This window comes from Mobula hypostoma, chromosome 2, assembly GCF_963921235.1.
Source record: "Mobula hypostoma chromosome 2, sMobHyp1.1, whole genome shotgun sequence".
Lineage (NCBI taxonomy): Eukaryota > Metazoa > Chordata > Chondrichthyes > Myliobatiformes > Myliobatidae > Mobula > Mobula hypostoma.
The window spans coordinates 151,407,196-151,425,826 of NC_086098.1; the positions used below are offsets into that span (position 1 = coordinate 151,407,196).

The 18,631-nt window shown below is 43.1% G+C and overlaps 1 protein-coding gene across 1 annotated transcript in view; it reads left to right on the forward strand.

Moving 5' to 3' along the window:
* The window catches only part of faxcb (failed axon connections homolog, metaxin like GST domain containing b), a 64,969-nt gene extending 48,290 nt beyond the window's left edge, over positions 1 to 16,679 (forward strand). Inside the window, exons 4-6 of the mRNA XM_063073300.1 lie at positions 755 to 972; positions 4,917 to 5,033; positions 15,631 to 16,679. Of these exons, the coding sequence (XP_062929370.1) occupies positions 755 to 972; positions 4,917 to 5,033; positions 15,631 to 15,929 (634 nt within the window). The 3' untranslated portion in view covers positions 15,930 to 16,679. The remainder of the gene's footprint in view (positions 1 to 754; positions 973 to 4,916; positions 5,034 to 15,630) is intronic.
* Positions 16,680 to 18,631: the final 1,952 nt, after the last annotated feature.

Here is an 18,631-nt window from a genome sequence, read left to right on the forward strand (position 1 = left end):
CTGGTGTATAACAGACAGAGCCAGAATTGAACTCATGTCGCTGTAATAACATTGCACTAAATTTTACACTACCGTGCAGCCCTGAAGGACATTTTGACGGGTGCATGGATTGGAAAGGCTTCAGAAGGTTATAGACCAAGCACTACCAAATGGGGCCAGCTTAGAAGTCATCTTGGACAGCATAGACCAGTTGGGCCGAAGGGCCTGTTTCATGCTGTACGTCTACAAGTGGAGGAGGAATTTTCTGGGCAACACACACAAAATGCTGGAGGAACTCAACAGGGCGGGCAGCCTCTATGGAAGCCAGGGTCTTGACCTGAAATGTCGACTGTATTCTTTTCCATAGATACTGCCTGGCCTGCTGAGTTCCTCCAGCATTTTGTGTGTTTTGCTTGGATTTCCAGCATCTGCAGATCTTCTCTTGTTTGTGAGGAATTGTCTGGAGAATTTTGCCCCCAATTTCACAAACTTCCACTGCAGCAACATTTAATATGCCTTAGAGTCGAGTCTAAGATCCTCTTTGAAAGAGACTGCATAAATTTCCCAAACAGTGGATCAATGGGTTTGTCTATGTGTAAGTTCTAAAGCTGTCCATTCATAACCTGAGATGCCAAACACCATCTCACCAGCACTCAGTGATACCTTATCTCCAATAAAGATTGGTGGGGGGGGGGAAGGAATGTGCACAAACTCCTTAACCATGCTTCAAATGATTGTGATTCGTGAGGGTGACTTTGTTTGTTTACTGTTATAGGGCCATTGTGTACTGTCAATGGATCGACAATCTCCACGAGACTGGAAAAATATTGTCTGTCTCAGGTCCATTCAGTGGCTTTCTGAAATGGATACTGTGTCACCTAACAAGAGGAATTGTTAAGCGGGAAATGTACGGTCATGGCATTGGCCGCTTCTCAAAGGAAGAAATATATACCCTCATGGAAAAGGATATGCGAGCACTTTCGATCATCTTGGGTGAGACAAACCTTTATTTTATTGTCATATATTACTTATGAAATAGTTCACAGAAACAGCTTTTGAGCAATATTGGTTTGCTTTCAGGTAGATGTGAAAGATATAAGAGATTCAAGATTCAGGATTGTTTCATGTAATTTCCAGTATGCAAGTGTAAAGGAGAACACAATAATTGTTACTCCAGATCCGATGCAGCACATACAAACAAAATAAGATAAAGAACACAATAACAATATATAAGATAGCTTACAACAGGAATTCTGCAGATGCTGGAAATTCAAGCAACATACATCAAAGTTGCTGGTGAACGCAGCAGGCCAAGCAGCATCTATAGGAAGAGGCGCAGTCGACGTTTCAGGCCGAGAACGTCGACTGCGCCTCTTCCTATAGATGCTGCTTGGCCTGCTGCGTTCACCAGCAACTTTGATGTATGTTATAAGATAGCTTATGTACTTTGATTGTATGTACAGTACATAAAGTGACCCTAGGCACAGGAGTATCTATAAATAAAGTGACTGACAGGAAATGATAAAATAGTGGTGGTGGGTGGAGGTGTTGATCAGCCTTACTGTTTGGGGAAAGTAACTGTTTTTGAGTCTGGGGGTCCTGGTGTGGATGCTGCATAGCCTCTTCCCTGATGGGAGTGGGACCAACAGTCCGTGAGATGGGTGGGTGGGATCCTTAATGACATTACTAGCCCTTTTCCAGCACCTATATATATATATATATATAAACACACACACACTTTACTTTACTTTACTTTATTGCCGCCAAACAATTGATACTAGAGCATAGAATCATCACAGCGATATTTGATTCTGTGCTTCCCGCTCCCTGGAGTACAAATGGATAGTAAATATTAAAAATTTAAATTATAAATCATAAATAGAAAATAGAAAAGGGAAAGTAAGGTAGTGCAAAAAAAAAATCGAGAGGCAGGTCCGGATATTTGGAGGGTACGGTCCAGATCCGGGTCAGGATCCGTTCAGCAGTCTTATCACAGTTGGAAAGAAGCTGTTCCTAAATCTGGCCGTACCAGTCTTCAAGCTCTTGAGCCTTCTCCCGGAGGGAAGAGGGACGAAATGTGTGTTGGCTGGATGGGTCGTGCCCTTGATTATCCTGACAGCACTGCTCCGACAGCGTGCGGTGTAAAGTGAGTCCAAGGACGGAAGATTGGTTTGTGTGATGTGCTGGGCTGTGTTCACGATCACACACACACACACACACACACACACACACACACACACACACATCCTTGATAAAGATTTTGTGGAACAATTTTGAATACGAGGGAGCGTAGGGTTCTTGCTATTCTGACTAGTATTTCTCCATCACTCAATATACATTATCTGATCATTAACATATTGCTATTGTTGGTTCATTTAAATTGTTTGTGGTAATGCCTTTGAGACTCTTCGGTAGGAGTTCTATAAATGCAGTTAGAGCAGTGCAGTACAGAAACAGGCCCTTCAGCCCATCTAGTCCATGCCAAACTATTATTCAGCCTAGTCCCATTGAGCGGCACCTGAAGCTTCAACCCCCTCCCATCCATGTACTTATTCAAATTTCTGCTAAATGTTGAAATCGAACCCGAATCCACCACTTGGGCTGGCAATATGTTCCACACTCTCACCACCATTTTGAGTGAAGAAGTTCCCCCTCAAGTTCCACTTCAATATTTCACCTTCCACCCTTCCTCTATGGCCTTTAGTTCCTGCTTCTCAGCACATTAGTTGTTCTACATCTTGTCTACTGAACGGTCTCCACATCTCCCAGTGATCCATTTGTGAGTTATTTAGCATTATCTGTTTGTAGGTTGTGAATGGGTCTTTCGGAAGACCTCTAATGCAATGCCTTTTGAAGATGTCCTCGATGGCAGGGAGGGTTGTGCCTGTGATGGAGCTCGCTGAGTCTACAACCTTCTGTAGCCCCTTTCGATCCTGTGCATTGGAGACTCCATACCAGATTGTGATGTAACCAGAGCAGATATAGAAATTTCCAAGTGTCTTTGGTGACATACCAAATCTCCTCAATCTTCTAATGAAGAAGAGCCTCAGACATGCCTTCTTCATGATTGCATCAATATGTTGGGCCCAGGATGGATCCTCTGAGATGTTGTCACTCAGGAACTTGAAGCTGCTCGCTCATTCCACCGTTGACCCCTCAGTGAGGACAAGTGTGTGTTCTCCAGGTATCCCCTTCCTGAAGCTCGCAATCAACTCCTTGGTTTTGCTGACTGTAAGTGCAAAGTTGTTGTTGAGCCACCTCAACCAACCGATCTCCCTCGTTCCTGTACACCTCCTCATCGTCACCTGAGGTTCTGCTCCCTCATTCCTGTACACCTCCTCATCGTCACCTGACGTTCTGCTCCCTCATTCCTGTACACCTCCTCATCGTCACCTGAGGTTCTGCTCCCTCATTCCTGTACACCTCCTCATTGTCACCTGAAGTTCTGCTCCCTCATTCCTGTACACCTCCTCATCGTCACCTGAGGTTCTGCTCCCTCATTCCTGTACACCTCCTCATCATCACCTGAGGTTCTGCTCGGAACAGTGCTGTCTTCGGTGAACTTACAAATGGCCTTTAGGCTGTGCTTAGCCACACATCTACAGTGGATTCCAGTTAATTGGGCATCGGTTAATCGGGACAACAGCTTATTTGGGACACTCTAAAAGAACAAAAACTAATCGAAGACATGGCCGGGATTCCCTTCATTTATTTGGGTTGCTACGCTGCTTAATTGGGGCAGGAGACTGTTGCCAAACAGTCTCGGACTAGCGTCTGCAATGTGTGCTTTGTGAGGCTGCTGGACACAACATTGTACTTCGAGCGAACAGTTTTTAAATAGTGTCAGTTGTATGTGTTTGTGTTCAAAAAGCAGCGATTTTTGTCACTGAAAGATGGTGAGAAATAAGCAGTAAGACAATTCAGAACTGTTTTGCTCACTGCAGTTTCAAGTATTCAGGCTTGCAGATGCCAGAAACGATTGGGAGTGGAATGAAATGATTTCACTACTTCAACAAGTTAGGAGCTATGAAGAATTTGAAGGGATTGACAATCATCTTGAATGTTAAAATGAAAATGAAGATTTGGAGGATGCAATCATTCACAGTTTGTATGAAAGCAGTCTATTATCTGCATTGGGTGTCTGCACTGATTTTGTTCATTTACCGTTAAAAGAATGTGACGTGGACGAATTCCTTCAACAATAAGTATTAGGAACAAATGCACAGTTTTGTAGTACTGCAGTAGTATTGGTAGTGTTCTAATTTGTTCTGTATTTCATTTAAATACATAATTTGTTACTCAGTTTGTCTTTTCTATACCTTTTTAACTATTTTCATGAAATTTGGCTAATTGGGACTGCTTAAGTGGGCTGGAATGTACTGGACCCAATCGATGTGTCCCAATTAACGGGAATCCACTGTAAGGAATTTGCTGCGCCATGTGGCATGACATGCAACAAAATACAACATTCAATAATGATAAGAATAAAGAATTGTATAAAAGTCAAGTTAAAGTACAGGTATGGCATAACTGTACATAAATACAATGTAAACAGCATTATAAAAAGTGGTTTAAAGTGGAGACAGTGATTGAGGATAGGGGTGGGAGGGCTAACTAGAATGGTTGACCAAGTTAACTCCCTGGGGGAAGAACTATTTAAAATGGTGTGAAGTTTTTGTTTTAAAAGCCCTATAGCATTTTCCAAAAGGGAGCTTCTGGGAAAGGCGGTTTGCTAGGCCGAGCAGAGCACACATCCTTGACGAGTGCTTGTGTTGACTGTGTTATGTTAGCAATGGGCAGACAGATCTAAATGGATAGTAAAATCTGAAAATGCTGGAGATCCGCAGCAGGTGACAACTGTGGAGAGATTAATGTTGGCGTTACGGATTGAGGCCCTTCCACCAGGAAGCTGAAGTGATTTTGTTTGATGTTTCTAGGTGATAAGAAGTACTTCATGGGCCCTAGGCTGTCCACAGTTGATGCGGCTGTGTTTGGGCAATTGGCTCAGGCAATGTGGACTCTGCCTGGAACGAGACCGGAGAGGCTGATCAGAGGTGAGAAGTATTCAGATTCAGGTGTATTTATCACATCTCCATCAAAACATACCATGAAATGCACTGTCTGAGTTAACAGCCAACACACCAAAGGTAACGGCAAGTTCAAAGTACATATATATTCTACCCTGAGATTTATTTTCTTGTGGGCATTCACAGTAAGTACAAAGAACAACAGTAGAGTCAATGGGAAACAGCACACAACAAGACAAACAGCCAATGTGCAAAAGACAACAAACTGAAAAAAAAACCCACATTATAATAAGAAATAAATAAGCAATAAATATCAGATGAAGATTCCTTGAAAATGAGTCCATAGGTCATGGGAACAGCTCAGCATTGGGGTCTGTGAAGTTGAATGGAGTTATCCCTTCCGGCGCAAGAGCCTGACGGTTGAGGGGTAACTGTTGTAAAAGTTTCCCCACACCTACTTGTGCCAACCCAGCGTGCCCACAACATTCAGCAGAACACCACAAGCAACAAGAACGACCACATTGACAAAACAAAAACAAGACAAGGTCATCAGCTTTGGGATAAAAATCCACACGACTGTAGCTAATGTTATAGCTGAAAGAGCCTATAGATTGTACAGTGCTACTGGTTGGAAAAAGGCATTGATCCCTGTGCTACCCCTATAATCTTAGCCTGCCAACCTGGAAAAAGTCTCTGTCGGTACAAACTCAGTGAAACAATTCTCAATTCATGTAATAGTGACATGAGATTCCTCTGGTCTATCTTGTTCGCCAGCCTCCCTTCTTACTGAAAACCTTTTGAGGATCCAAATGCACCAATCCACTATTTCCCCTCATTGGCTCAAAACATAGAACACAGAACAATACAGCACAGGACAGGCCCTTCAGCCCACAATGTTGTCCTAACCCAATCAATTAGTAATCAATTGGCCAATTAAACAAGTCACCTCTGACTACACAATGTCCATGTCCTTCCATTTTCCTCACATTTATGCGCCTATCTAGACGTCTCTCAAAAGTCTCTTATGTTCCTGCCTTCACCGCCATCCCAGGCAGTGCATTCCAGACATCCACCACTCACTGTGTAGAAAAACCTTGCCCCTCACACCTCCTTTGAAGTGACTCCCTCTCACCTTAAATGCACACACTCTTGTATTAGACATTTCAAACCTGGGGAAAAGATAGCATCTGTCTACTCTATCTATGCCTCTCATAGATCTCAATCAGATCTCCTCTCACCCTCCACTGCTCCAGAATAAACAACCTAAGGTTTTAGAAACATAGAAACATAGAAAACCTACAGCACAATACAGGCCCTTCAGCCCACAAAGCTGTGCCGAACATGTCCTTACCTGCGAAATTACCTAAGGTTACCCATAGCCCTCTATTTTTCTAAGCTCCATATACCTGTCCGGGAGTCTCTTAAAAGACCCTATCGTATCTGCCTCCACCACCGTTGCCAGCAGCCCATTCCATGCACTCACCACTCTCTGCGTAAAAAACTTACCCCTGACGTCTCCTCTGTACCTACTTCCAAGCACCTTAAAACTGTGCCCTCTCGTGCTAGCCATTTCCGCCCTGGGAAAAAGCCTCTGACTATCCACACAATCAATGCCTCTCATCATCTTGTACACCTCTATCAGGTCACCTCTCATCCTCCACTGCTCCAAGGGTAAAAAGGCCAAGTTCACTCAACCTATTCTCATAAGACATGCTCCCCAATCCAGGCAACATCCATGTAAATCTCCTTTGCATCCTTTCTATGGTTTCCACATCCTTCCTGTAGTGAGGCGACCAGAACTGAGCACAGTACTCCAAGTGGGGTCTGACCAGGGTCCTAAATAGCTGCAACATTACCTCTCAGCTCCCAAACTCAATCCCACGATTGATGAAGGCCAATGCATCGTATGCTTTCTTAACCATAGAGACAACCTGCGCAGCAGATTTGATAGTCCTATGGACTTGGACCCAAGATCCCTCTGATCCTCCACACTGCCAAGAGTCTTACCATTAATACTATATTTTGCCATCATATTTGACTGACCAAAATGAACCACCTCACACTTATCTGGGTTGAACTCGATCTGCCACTTCTCAGCCCAGTTTTGTATCCTATCAATGTCCCGCTGTAACTCTGACAGCCCTCCAACACTATCCACAACACCTCCAACCTTTGTGTCATCAGCAAATTTACTAACCCATCCCTCCACTTCCTCATCCAGGTCATTTATAAAAATCACTAAGAGTAGGGGTCCCAGAACAGATCCCTGAGGCACACCACTGGTGACCAACCTCCATACAGAATATGACCCGTTTACAACCAATGTTGCAAAATTGAAGTTAAAGTTTAAAGAAATCCTGGTTTACTATAAACTTAGAAAGGTATAGCACTGTTGTCCCTTTAGCCGATGACGTTGTGCCGACTTTTGAACTAAGATCGATCTCACCCTTCCCTCCCACATAGCCCTCCATTTTTCCTTCATCCACGAGCCTACCTTTTAGGCCCTCCATTGGTTGGGGACAGCCTTGGATTTTGCATCCCGGCCGTCAACGCGATACGCAAGCCAGGGCAGTACGATATGGAGAGCAAGCTGTTGCCCATGTAGCAAGCTACCTCTCTTCACACAACTGATGGATCCAAAAGAATGGCAGAGGCTGGTACAATTTGGCATCAGTGGTGTTGCAGGAATTGTCAGTCAGCGTTGAACTCAATGTAGGACTGCCTTAGGGACTCCAGCTCCCTCGGAGTTTACCCCTGAAGTCTTCCCCATGAGGGGGTATAGCTGCAAAAGGCAGCAGAGACTTGAGATTAGTTTTCCTTCTAGAGAGAAGGCATCACAGTAGAGTAACAGCTAGTATAACACGTTTGGAGTTAGGACTTCAATCCTGGCATGCTGTGTAAGGAATCTGTACATCCTCACCGGGTGCTCCAGTTTCCTTCCACAGTCCAAAGATGTACCGGTTAGTAGATTATTGTAACTTGTAGACCAGGGTTAAGTCAGCGATCGCTGGGCGGTGAGGTGAGGCTAGAAGGGCCGAAAGGCCTAATCTGTGCTGTGTCTCTAAATAAATAAAGTATATCGATGAGCCCAACTGCTCGAAGCGACTGGTTTTAAGGCACCAGTGACACACCTTTGCCTCTCTTCCTGTCAGCAGAAATTGTTCTGCTGGCTGAGTAGGTAAGCCACACGTGAAGGCCAGGAGCTGGACATGGTTGTCAGAGGCCATTTGAGACGCACACCACTGGGAGCATTTAATATTTAGTGGGAGCTCATTCCCTCTACCCCAACCCTGACCCCTTAGCTATGAAAACATAAAGAACGCTGCCTCAGAGTCTCTTAAATGTCTCTGATGTGTCTGCCTCTACCACTGTCCCTGGCTGACTGTTCTGGGCACTCACCACTGTCTGTGTGAAAAAACCTACTCCTGATTTCCCCCCTATGCTTTCGTCCAATCACTTTAAGTCCATAAGCGCATAAGACATAGGAGCAAAATTAGGCCATTTGGCCCATCGAGTCTGCTCCACCATTTCACCATGGCTGATCCAGTTTTCCTCTTAGCCCCAATCTCCTTCCTGAAAAAATTCAACAGGTCAGTCGAAACGTTGACTGTATTCTTTTCCTAGATGCTGCCTGGCCTGCTGATTTCCTCCAGCATTTTGTGTGTGTTGCTCGAATACAGTCCCAGAGCCATCAGTTGGTCTTTATATGACAAGCTGCTTAATCTTGGAATAATTTTTTGTGGGCCTTCTTTGAACCCTCTCCAGTTTCAGCCCATCCTTTCTTAAATAAGGTGCCCAAAACTACACACAATACTCCAAGTGAGGCCTCACCAGAGCTTTATAAAGTCGCAACATTACATCTTTGCCTTTATATTCTCGTCCTCTTGAAATGAATGCTAACATTGCATTTGCCTTCCTCACCACAGACTCAATCTGCAAATTAACCTTCAGGGAATCCTGCACAAGGACTCTCAAGTCCCTTTGTGCCTCAAATTTTTGAATGTTCTCTCCATTTAGAAAATAACCAACCCTTTCATTTCTTCCATCAAAGTTCATGCCATACACTTCCAGAAAGTTGTGCTCTCTCATATTAGCCATTTCAGGCCTGAAAAAAAGTCTCTGACTTTCCACTCCATCAATGTCTCTAATCATCTTTTCACCTCTATCAAGTCACCTCTCATCCTCCTTCGCTCCAAAGAAAAATGCCCTAGCTCGCTCAACCACTCGATGAAAATAACTTTAACTCCTACCAAAATTTCCTTAATTTCTTGCATCAAAAATGGACTGATACCAGGTTTCTGCATAAATTTTTCAGAAACTTTGAGATTATTAATGTTTTCACTAAATACTAGTTTATTTAATTTGCATTAAATAAACATCATAATTACAAGGAACATTTACACTTGTCCAGAAGACAATATTGTATTGATGATGCCATTTTCGAAGTGTCTTCTTCAGGCAGTTAATCTGATCCACCATTCCAATTAGCTCCCCTCCATCCAACTGCTTTCATCTATTACTTCAGTCACTCTTCTGCATTGTAAAGACTTCAAACAACTTTTTATAATGATATTTACGTTGTAAATACATAATATACTAGAATTATGCACCTTTTATTCTATATCTGTACTTAAACCTCAATTTATTTGTATATAATTCTTTATTCTTTATAATTGATGAATTTTGTTTTTGTTACATGTCATGCCAACACACCACAGCAGATTCCTAATACATGTAAATGTCTATGGTGAATAAAGTTGATCCTTGATCCAGGTTATCAGATTACATGCTGAAAAACAGAGACCTCTAGTGGCAAAACTGAGTCACTGCCATTATTATCCAGTCCCTGAAATTCTCCGCATCTCTACAAGGTGGTGCTTCAGCAAAATAGTTTGGCTTTTGCTGACGTGCTCCAAGGAACTCCCAGATCTCTTACAATTTGAACAATAATGTTGAAATTACATTATACACATCGCTAAATTTGAAATGAAACTTCCAACAAGTTTCATGACCTATGCTGGTGATATTAAACCTGGTTTTGATTCTGATTGTGAAGTGCATTGTAAAACTGAAACAGCTGAAAATAACCACATTATGACATAAGATGCACAGAATTGGAAGCAGGTTTATTATCAACATCTCATGTGACATGAAATGTGTCATTTTGTGGCTATAACAAAGAGAAATTATTATAAATTACTAAATAAATAGTGCAATATAAAGGAATAGTGAGGTAGTATTCGTGGCTTCATAGACTGTTCAGAAATCTGATGGTTGAAGGGAAGAAGCTGTTCCTGAAACATTGAGAGTGGGTCTTGAGAGATGTCTCTAAATTTACGTATTTATAATTTCTATGTGTATAATGTACAAATTAAAATGGGGTTTGCTGGATGCCAACTGCCATAAAACAAGATACAGACAGACAGAAAATGGGCTTTAGAAGTTGTTTAATTTGTTAAAAAAATATTGTTAAGTTTATTTTATAAATCTCTGAAACCACATCCACTTCAGAAATATGAGGACTTTTGTTCCTCCTTATCTTACAAACTGAGGCAAAAATATTTTTCAAAATATGAGCTTTAAAACTATTTGTAATCAGTTCCTTTAATAATCTGTTGGTATTGGTGAATGAGAAATTTTGTGTTGGAATATTTATTTAAAGTCTTGATGTTATACCAACCTGACATAAAGAGAGATCTATCACTGGAAAACTATATATGAACAAAAACTGGCAAACTACCAATGCGTTTAGCTATACAAAGTTCAAACTAAATTCATTATTAAAGTACACAAATGTCATCATATACTACTTTGAGATTCAATACAGCCAATGTTTATCTTTATAAATGTCCTGAGGATGGTGGGCAGAAGAATCTGTCTCTATCCTCCATGACGCCCTGATTCTAAGACTGACCAGCAAGGGAACAACTATAGAAATGTGTTAACGTATTCTTCCTCCATTGCACCCTGAGTATAACTATGGGTGTATGGGGTGTCAGGGAGGGGTAGCACCTCTGGTGGGGGAACATGTCGCATCCTTTTCAAGGCGGTTAGTCCACCTTTGGTCCCCACCTGGCACTCAGCTCTCACCTGTGGCTCCCCGTAGCTGTTTGCATGCAACAGCGGCCACACCCCGGGCAACGGCTTCGACAAGCCGGCTAAACCAGGTGAGGGTAGCTGACGGGTCTCAAACCCTTGGTGAGATAGGGAGTTGTCTATCTCAGCATGTGAAGACAGACTCCGGCGGATTGAGCGGACGAGACCAATGGAAGGTCCAATGGTCAAGAAGACGGTCTCTGCAAGCGTCGTGGAACGTGTAGAGCAGGACAAGACACAGAAGTTGTCCTGGTCATCCACTGCGCCTAGTCTCATCTCCAGCCGTCTCGACTTTGTCTTGCCACTGGATCCAGATGGGAATTGGGAAGAGAGAGTGAGGCTGACGCTGCGCAACTCTCCCTCACTTAAATCCAAATGACGCGCTAGTCTCGACACCATCATTATGGTGTCGAGGTCTTCATCGACGTCGACGATGGACGAACAACAATAACTACTTAATGGCTTTTGGACTGAAACATCACTGTTCCTTTCTCTGATGTACCGAGTGTTTGACAATATTTTTGAATTTATAGTATTTAGCTTTCATGCATTTCTTTTAAGTTAGTGTAATGATATAATACCATCAGACATAGGAGCAGAATTTGGCCCATCAAGTCTGCTCCATGGCTGATTTATTATCCTTCTCAAACTCATTCTCATGTCCTTTCCCCATAACCTTTGACACCCTTACTAATCAAGAACCTATCAACCTCCATTTTAATTACACTCAATGATTTGGCCTCCACGGCCATCTGGCAGTGATTTTGCCACTCGCTGGTTCCTCCTCATCACTCTCCTAAAGCGATGTCCTATTCTGGAGTTCTGATCCTAGACTCCCCAACTGTAGGAAACATCTCCACATCTACCACTTCCACTGGCAGCCCGTTCCACACTCACACCGCCCACTGAGTGAGAAGCCCTCAGTCAGCATAGAACTTAGGACATTACAGGATGGTACAAGTCCTTTGTCCGATGATGTCGTGCCTGTGCCATTACATGCGTGTAATATAGAACTTCATTTCGTGCATTCTCCAGTTACCGTAAACCCACGTCAAACTTGCCTTTATTAAAAACAAACATAACCGTGCCGACTTTGTAACTTAATATCAATGTAACCGTTCCCTTCTACATAGCACTCCAGTTTTCTATCATCCATGTGCTTATCTAAGAGTTTCTTAAATGCCCCTAATGCGCCTGGCTCGACCATCATCTCTGGCAGAGTGTATTACCTACTCATCACTCGCTGAGTAAAGAATTGCATCTAATATCCTCCAATCACCTTAAACTTATACCCCCTTGTAGACATAAATGCCCAGGGAAGAAGTCTCTGGCTATTCACTCCATCTATGCCTCTTATCATCTCATCAAATCACCTCTTCTCTTCCTTCGCTTCAACGTGAAGAGCCCTAGCTCTCTCAACCTATATTCATAACTCGTGCCCTCTAGTCCAAGCAGCATCCTGGTAAGCTCTCTAAAGCTTCCACATCCTTCCAGAACTGAACACAATATTTCAAGTGTGGTCTAACATTTCCTCACAGCACTTGAACTCAATCCTTAGATTTAATGAAGGCCAGCACAGAAGGCCTTCTTAACAACCCTAGCTTGTATGCCATTCCCTTTTAGATGCATATTCCCCTATCATAAACTTTTTCAAAGGGGATATGATGAATTCTTGATTGCAGAGTGGTTGTGATCATAGACTCACTATGTGTAAGGCTACCTGCAAGAGCTTCTGATCCCATATTCACTACCTGTGAAGGTGTTGGAAACTGAGTCAAACAGCCTTTGAAAGGGACCTAGAATGGCACAAAGGAAAATAATTGGTTGGTTTCTGGAAATGGAACACTATGTGCTGAATGGGCTGAATGGCCTTCTTTGATAATAATATTTTGATTCTAAACGTCATCTTTGCTTTAGCTCAAGTTCAAGTTTAATTGGCATTCAACCATCACATGTATACAGCTAAATGAATCACTGTTCCTCGGGGCTCAAGGTCAAAACACAAGTACATATAGCTACACACAGAACATGTAATTATGATCCAACACATACTGTCACCAAATAATATCAACACAAGTCCGAGTGGCCTGTAGATTGACGGTGCATGGGGTAGTGAACTGGAGCCGTGTTTCTCTAAGAACAAGCATGCAGCAGTTTCTCATCTCATGCTGGATCAGCCACAGAGAAAGGCAATCCAGGGCGCAACCACTGGAGAGCAGCACCGACAGGAGAGCCAGCCCGCAGAGCCCAGCCTGCAACCCAGCACGGATCCCAGCCGCGCATCTGTGCTCTCCCACACTGCCTACTCCCTTGGGTGGCTGCAACAGGTGACACCGCGGCCTGAGAGCCTGGCCCGCACAACAACCCGAGGCCACGCAACTCCTCTGCTGTCAGTCTCACCAATGAACTAATAAACCAGACCTACAGTATTTTGTATCACCAATGTCCAACAGAATCAGGTTTAATATCATATCATATCATATGTCGGGAAATTTGTTGTTGTTATCTCAGCAGTACAATGCAAAGCATAATAACAGAAAAAATGTAAATCACAGTGGGTACATATATATAAATAGTTAAATTAAGTAAGTAGTGCAAAAGCAAAAGTAAAAGAAATAGTGAGGTAGTGTTCATGGGTTCAGTGTCCGTTCAGAAATCTGATGGCGAAGGGGAAGAGTCTGTTCCTGAATCGCTGAGTGTGTGCCTTTAGCCTTCTGCACCTTCTTCCTGCTGGTAGCAATGAGAACAGGGCGTGACCTGGGAGATGGGGGTCCTTAATGATAGACACCGCCTTTCTGAGACATTGCTCCTTCAGGATGTCCTGGATACTCTGGAGACTAGTGCCCACGACGTGCTAAGTTTGCAGCTCTCTGCAGCATGCTTCGATCCTGTGCAGAAGTCCCCTCCCCACCCATACCAGTTAGAATGCTCTGCAGGGTACATCTGTAGAAATTTGCAAGTGTCTTTGGTGACAAACCAAATCTCTTCATACTCCTAATGAAATATTGCTGCTGACGTGCCTTCTTTGTAGCTGCATCAATAGGTTGGGCGCAGGTTCTGGAACTTTTCAATGAGAACTGTAGGAATGATTGTGTTAAATGCTGAGCTGTAGTCAGTAAGCAGCATCCTGGCATAGGTATTCTCCAGGTGATCAAGGCCGTGTGAAGAGCCAATGAGATCTGTAGAAGATGGGCAACTTGTGATTCCAAGAACAAGATTTAAAACAATCAAAGTATCATTTACAGCCTTGAGATTCATCTTGCGGGCAGTCACAAAACAAATAACTACAGTAGAATTAACAAAAGCCCCACACCGTACATTAACGATAGTCATACATCCAACGTGCGAAAAAGAAAGAACAAATTGTTCAAACAAACAAATAATCCACAGGACATGAACTGCAGAGTCCCCAAACGTAAGTCCACAGCCACATAGCCAGTTCAGTGCGACAGCTGGTCCAGGAGCCTGATGGCTGTAGGCCTAGGGTTGCCAACTTTCTCACTCCCAAATAAGGGACAAAAGTAGCAGTCAAATACAGGACACTCGTGTTTACTCTGAGAAAGACTACCATGACCATGAAGCCTTGCGCGGCCACCTGTGTGCGCACACGTGATGTATGCATGCGCATACGTGCCGATTTTTCCCCCACATATCGGTTTTGACTTCATCTTCCCGACTATACTGTACATACATTATTTCTACTTTATATAGGCTGAGTATTTATCATATCATTCCTGCTTTTACTATATGTTAGTGTTATTTTAGGTTTTATGTGTTATTGGTATGATTTGGTAGGTTATTTTTTGGGTCTGGGAGCGCACAAAAATTTTTCCCATATAAATTAATGGTAATTGCTTCTGCACTTTATGCCATTTTGGCTTACGAACGGTTTCATAGGAACGCTCTACCTTAGCGGGGGAAATACGGGACAAGGGCGGTCCCGTATGGGACAAACCAATTTAGCCCAATATCCGGGATATCCCGGCTAATACGGGACAGTTGGCAACCCTATGCAGGCCACAGCCCCAGAGCCACGTTCAGTGCTGAGGCGAGTAAAGCCTCCCAGAGTAGTGAGTCAAATGCTGGTTTATCCTTCGCCTTCAGCCTCAGCACTTTAATCTGGCTCGTTATCCACTGGCAGGCCCAGGCCCCGCTGCTTCAGTCTGGCCCCGAGTCCGCTCCAGCAACCGGCACACTTGAGAGTCCAGTTTGCTGAATGTTTCAGGGTACCACAAAAATGCCAGGTTGTTTTTGTAGTATCCTGAATCATTTGCACCAATAGTTGGACCTGGAACAGCCATTGCAACTGGCGCCCGACCATTCTACCGGAAGTCAAATGTTCTGCATGCAATAGCAAGTAATCCCATTCTTGCAAATCTCCTCTGGAAACTTGTCAGAACCTTGTGTTCTAGGCTACTGTAAGCGGCCTGAATGACAATACTTGTTCTGGGTGAAACCAGGGTCTGTTTTCAATGCTGGACTGCTGCAGAAAGCAGAGTAACACCTTTTTTAAAATCTTGTTTTACAGATGAGCTGGTCAATCTTGCGATGTACTGTGAGAGAATTAGGCGAAAGTTCTGGCCTGAATGGACGGAAGAGAGTGAAGATGCTTCATACAGTAACGAAGATGAAACTAGTGAGGACAGTTTGACTCCCACACCGCTCCAAGACTTCAGTTTGTACTCGCGCACAGAAACTTTTGATGAAGAATTAACTGAGAACAGTGTTTCCTGTTCACAAACTCCAGACACCGATCAGACCGGTCATTCGCTTTTTGATTCGGATGTGGAAATGGAAGAGTACACAGATACCGAGCTGGTCAAATGAAACATACTAAAGGGTTAACTGTCCCTTCTGCACTTTAAGCAGTCAAACTGATATATTCTGGAGGTCACTAGGAATCACCCAGTACAATTATTGCCATTCAGACCAATGTCAAATCATCACCTCTTACAGTAGCCTAGAGCACAAGAGATTCTGTAGATGCTGGAAATCCAGAGTGGCACATGCACACACAAAATGCTGGAGGAACTCAGCAGGTCAGGCAGCACCCGTAGAAAGGAATATGAAGGAGTGGTACTGATGAAGAGTCTCAGTCCTAAACTTTGATTCTTTATGCCTCTCCATAGATGTTACCTGACCGGCTCAGTTTCTCCGGCGTTTTGTGTGTACTATACCCGATAGTCTCGTCTTACAACAGTAAAGTCTACTCTTTTAAATGATAGGATGTACATGCTCGATGAGCAGAACCGTCATAATTGTCACTGTGTAGTAGCCCCATGTGCCTAACGCATCCGGTTTTGATGCTACATCTCTGTACAAAGTGCTTGCCCTTCGTTCATTTTTGGCATTTCCAAAGTTCCATGCCTCTGCGCACGCTCGGCAGTCACTTCACACACCTGTACTCCCGATCGTTGATGCAGATCTCTCATCGCCAATCATGTGGCAGCAACGCCATGCGTAAAAGCACGCAGACGAGCGGCTCAGTAGCAGTTCAGGCCAGACATCCGAATGGGAAAGAAATACGATCTGTGTGGCTTTGACTGTGGAATGATTGTTCCTGTCAGACAGGGCGTTCTGATCATCTCCGAAAATCCTGATCTCCTGGAGTTTTCCCGCACAACAGCCTCTAGAGTTTACAGAGAATGGTACAGAAAAAAAAGGAAAGAAAGCAAGCAGTGGGTGGCAGTTCCATTGGTGATGATGCCTTTTTAATAAAAGAGGGCAGAGGGGAATAGTCAGACAGGTTCAACACAAATAACCTCACGTTACAACAGTGGTGTGCAGAAGAGCATCTCTGAATGCACCGTTGGATGTCAGACCTTGAAGTGGATGGGTTACAGCGGCAGAAGACCATGAACATAAACTCGGTGGCTACTTTGTCAGGTAGAGGAAGTACCTAATAAAGTGGCCACTGGGTGTATGATAGACTATTTCAATGACACATCGTGGTTCGCCACAGTATGAATAAGGCATTCATTGTGGAGACCCTTCTCTGGCCAGCCAACTCCCGGAAGTTTCCCTGTGAAGGGCAAACATCCAGTCACAGATATACAAATCTCAATTCAATGAGACAAAGATTTAAGGTGTGCATGGGCAGCAGCAGGTGTACTTAAATGATATCTGTACTTAACAACCATTTATGAATCGATGGAAGAATATTACATGGAGGTTCTTTCTTGACACTTTAAACTTTGTTGCTTTTACAGTGTGTGGAACGATGGTAAACATTGTGCTCTTGAACTTCCATTAGTAGTTTGTTTGGACCTCTTTGTTATATTTTATTTCTACCAAGTCATGACTTGGAAAGAATTGTTATTGAAATATTTCGTCACACTGTTGGAGAAGTCCCTTGTAGTCAGTCTGTTGCAATTGCCCTGATCAATTTGGGGTGGGACGGTAGCAAAGCTACTACAGCACCGGTGACCCGTGTTCATTTACTGCCGCTGTCCATAAGGAACCTGTACCTTCTCCCAGTCACTGCAGAGGTTTCCTCCAGGTGCTCTGGTTTTCTCCCACATTCCAAAGGCGTACAGGTCAGTAGGTTAATTGGTCACATGGTTGTAACTGGGCAGCATGGGCTCGTTGGGCCAAAGGGCCTGTTATTGTGTTGTATCACAGAAATTAGACACGATACAAAGTAGTGCTTCCAGAGCAAAAAGTATACATTCCTATTTTGCTGAAAAATGATGAAGAATTGTCAACATCTTTATTTTCAATATCCTACGGTGCAGAGAGTTTTGGAACCTGTTACCTTGATGACCACAGAAGTTACATTCGGTTTCATAACAAATTGCACAGAAGCAACAGTAGCATTAGGAATACATTACCACTTTCTTGAAAAATGCTACATGGTAAGTTGTTGTGGCCAACTTTATACTATGTGTTCCACGATCCTGATGATTACACATACCTTTGCATGACAGTGCCAGTTACGTCTGAAAGGTTATATGCACTTGCTTCACAGAGAGTACACACACACACAGAACATAATGCTTCCAGAGCAAAAATAATTCATTTCTATTTTTCTCAAAAACACGAAGTGGAAACCTGTTGTAATCATTTTTATTTTCAGTATCCCATGGCAGAGAGTGTTTTGGAACCAGTTATTTCCATGTGCAACCTAGGCCATGGAAGTTACATTCAGTTTTATAAGAAATTGCACATAAGTTACGCTAGTGTTACCAAAGCAAAAGCAGATATTGCCACTTTACTGGAAAATGCTATGTGGTAAGTTATTGTAAACAACTCTATTTTACGTATTCTATGGTCCTGATGACTATACGTGCATTTGCCTGACAGTACCAGGTAAGCCTGTACAGTTATTTGCTATTGCTTCATAGAAATTGCAGAAAATAATAAGTAATGCTTCCAGAGGAAAAAGAACTCATCTCTATTTTTCTCAAAAATACAAAGTGATGATTTATTGTAAACATTTTTCTTTTTAGTATCCCATGGCAGAGAGAGTTTTGGAACCTGTTGTTTTCATGTGCAACCTAGGCCATAGAAGTTACATTCAGTTTTATAAC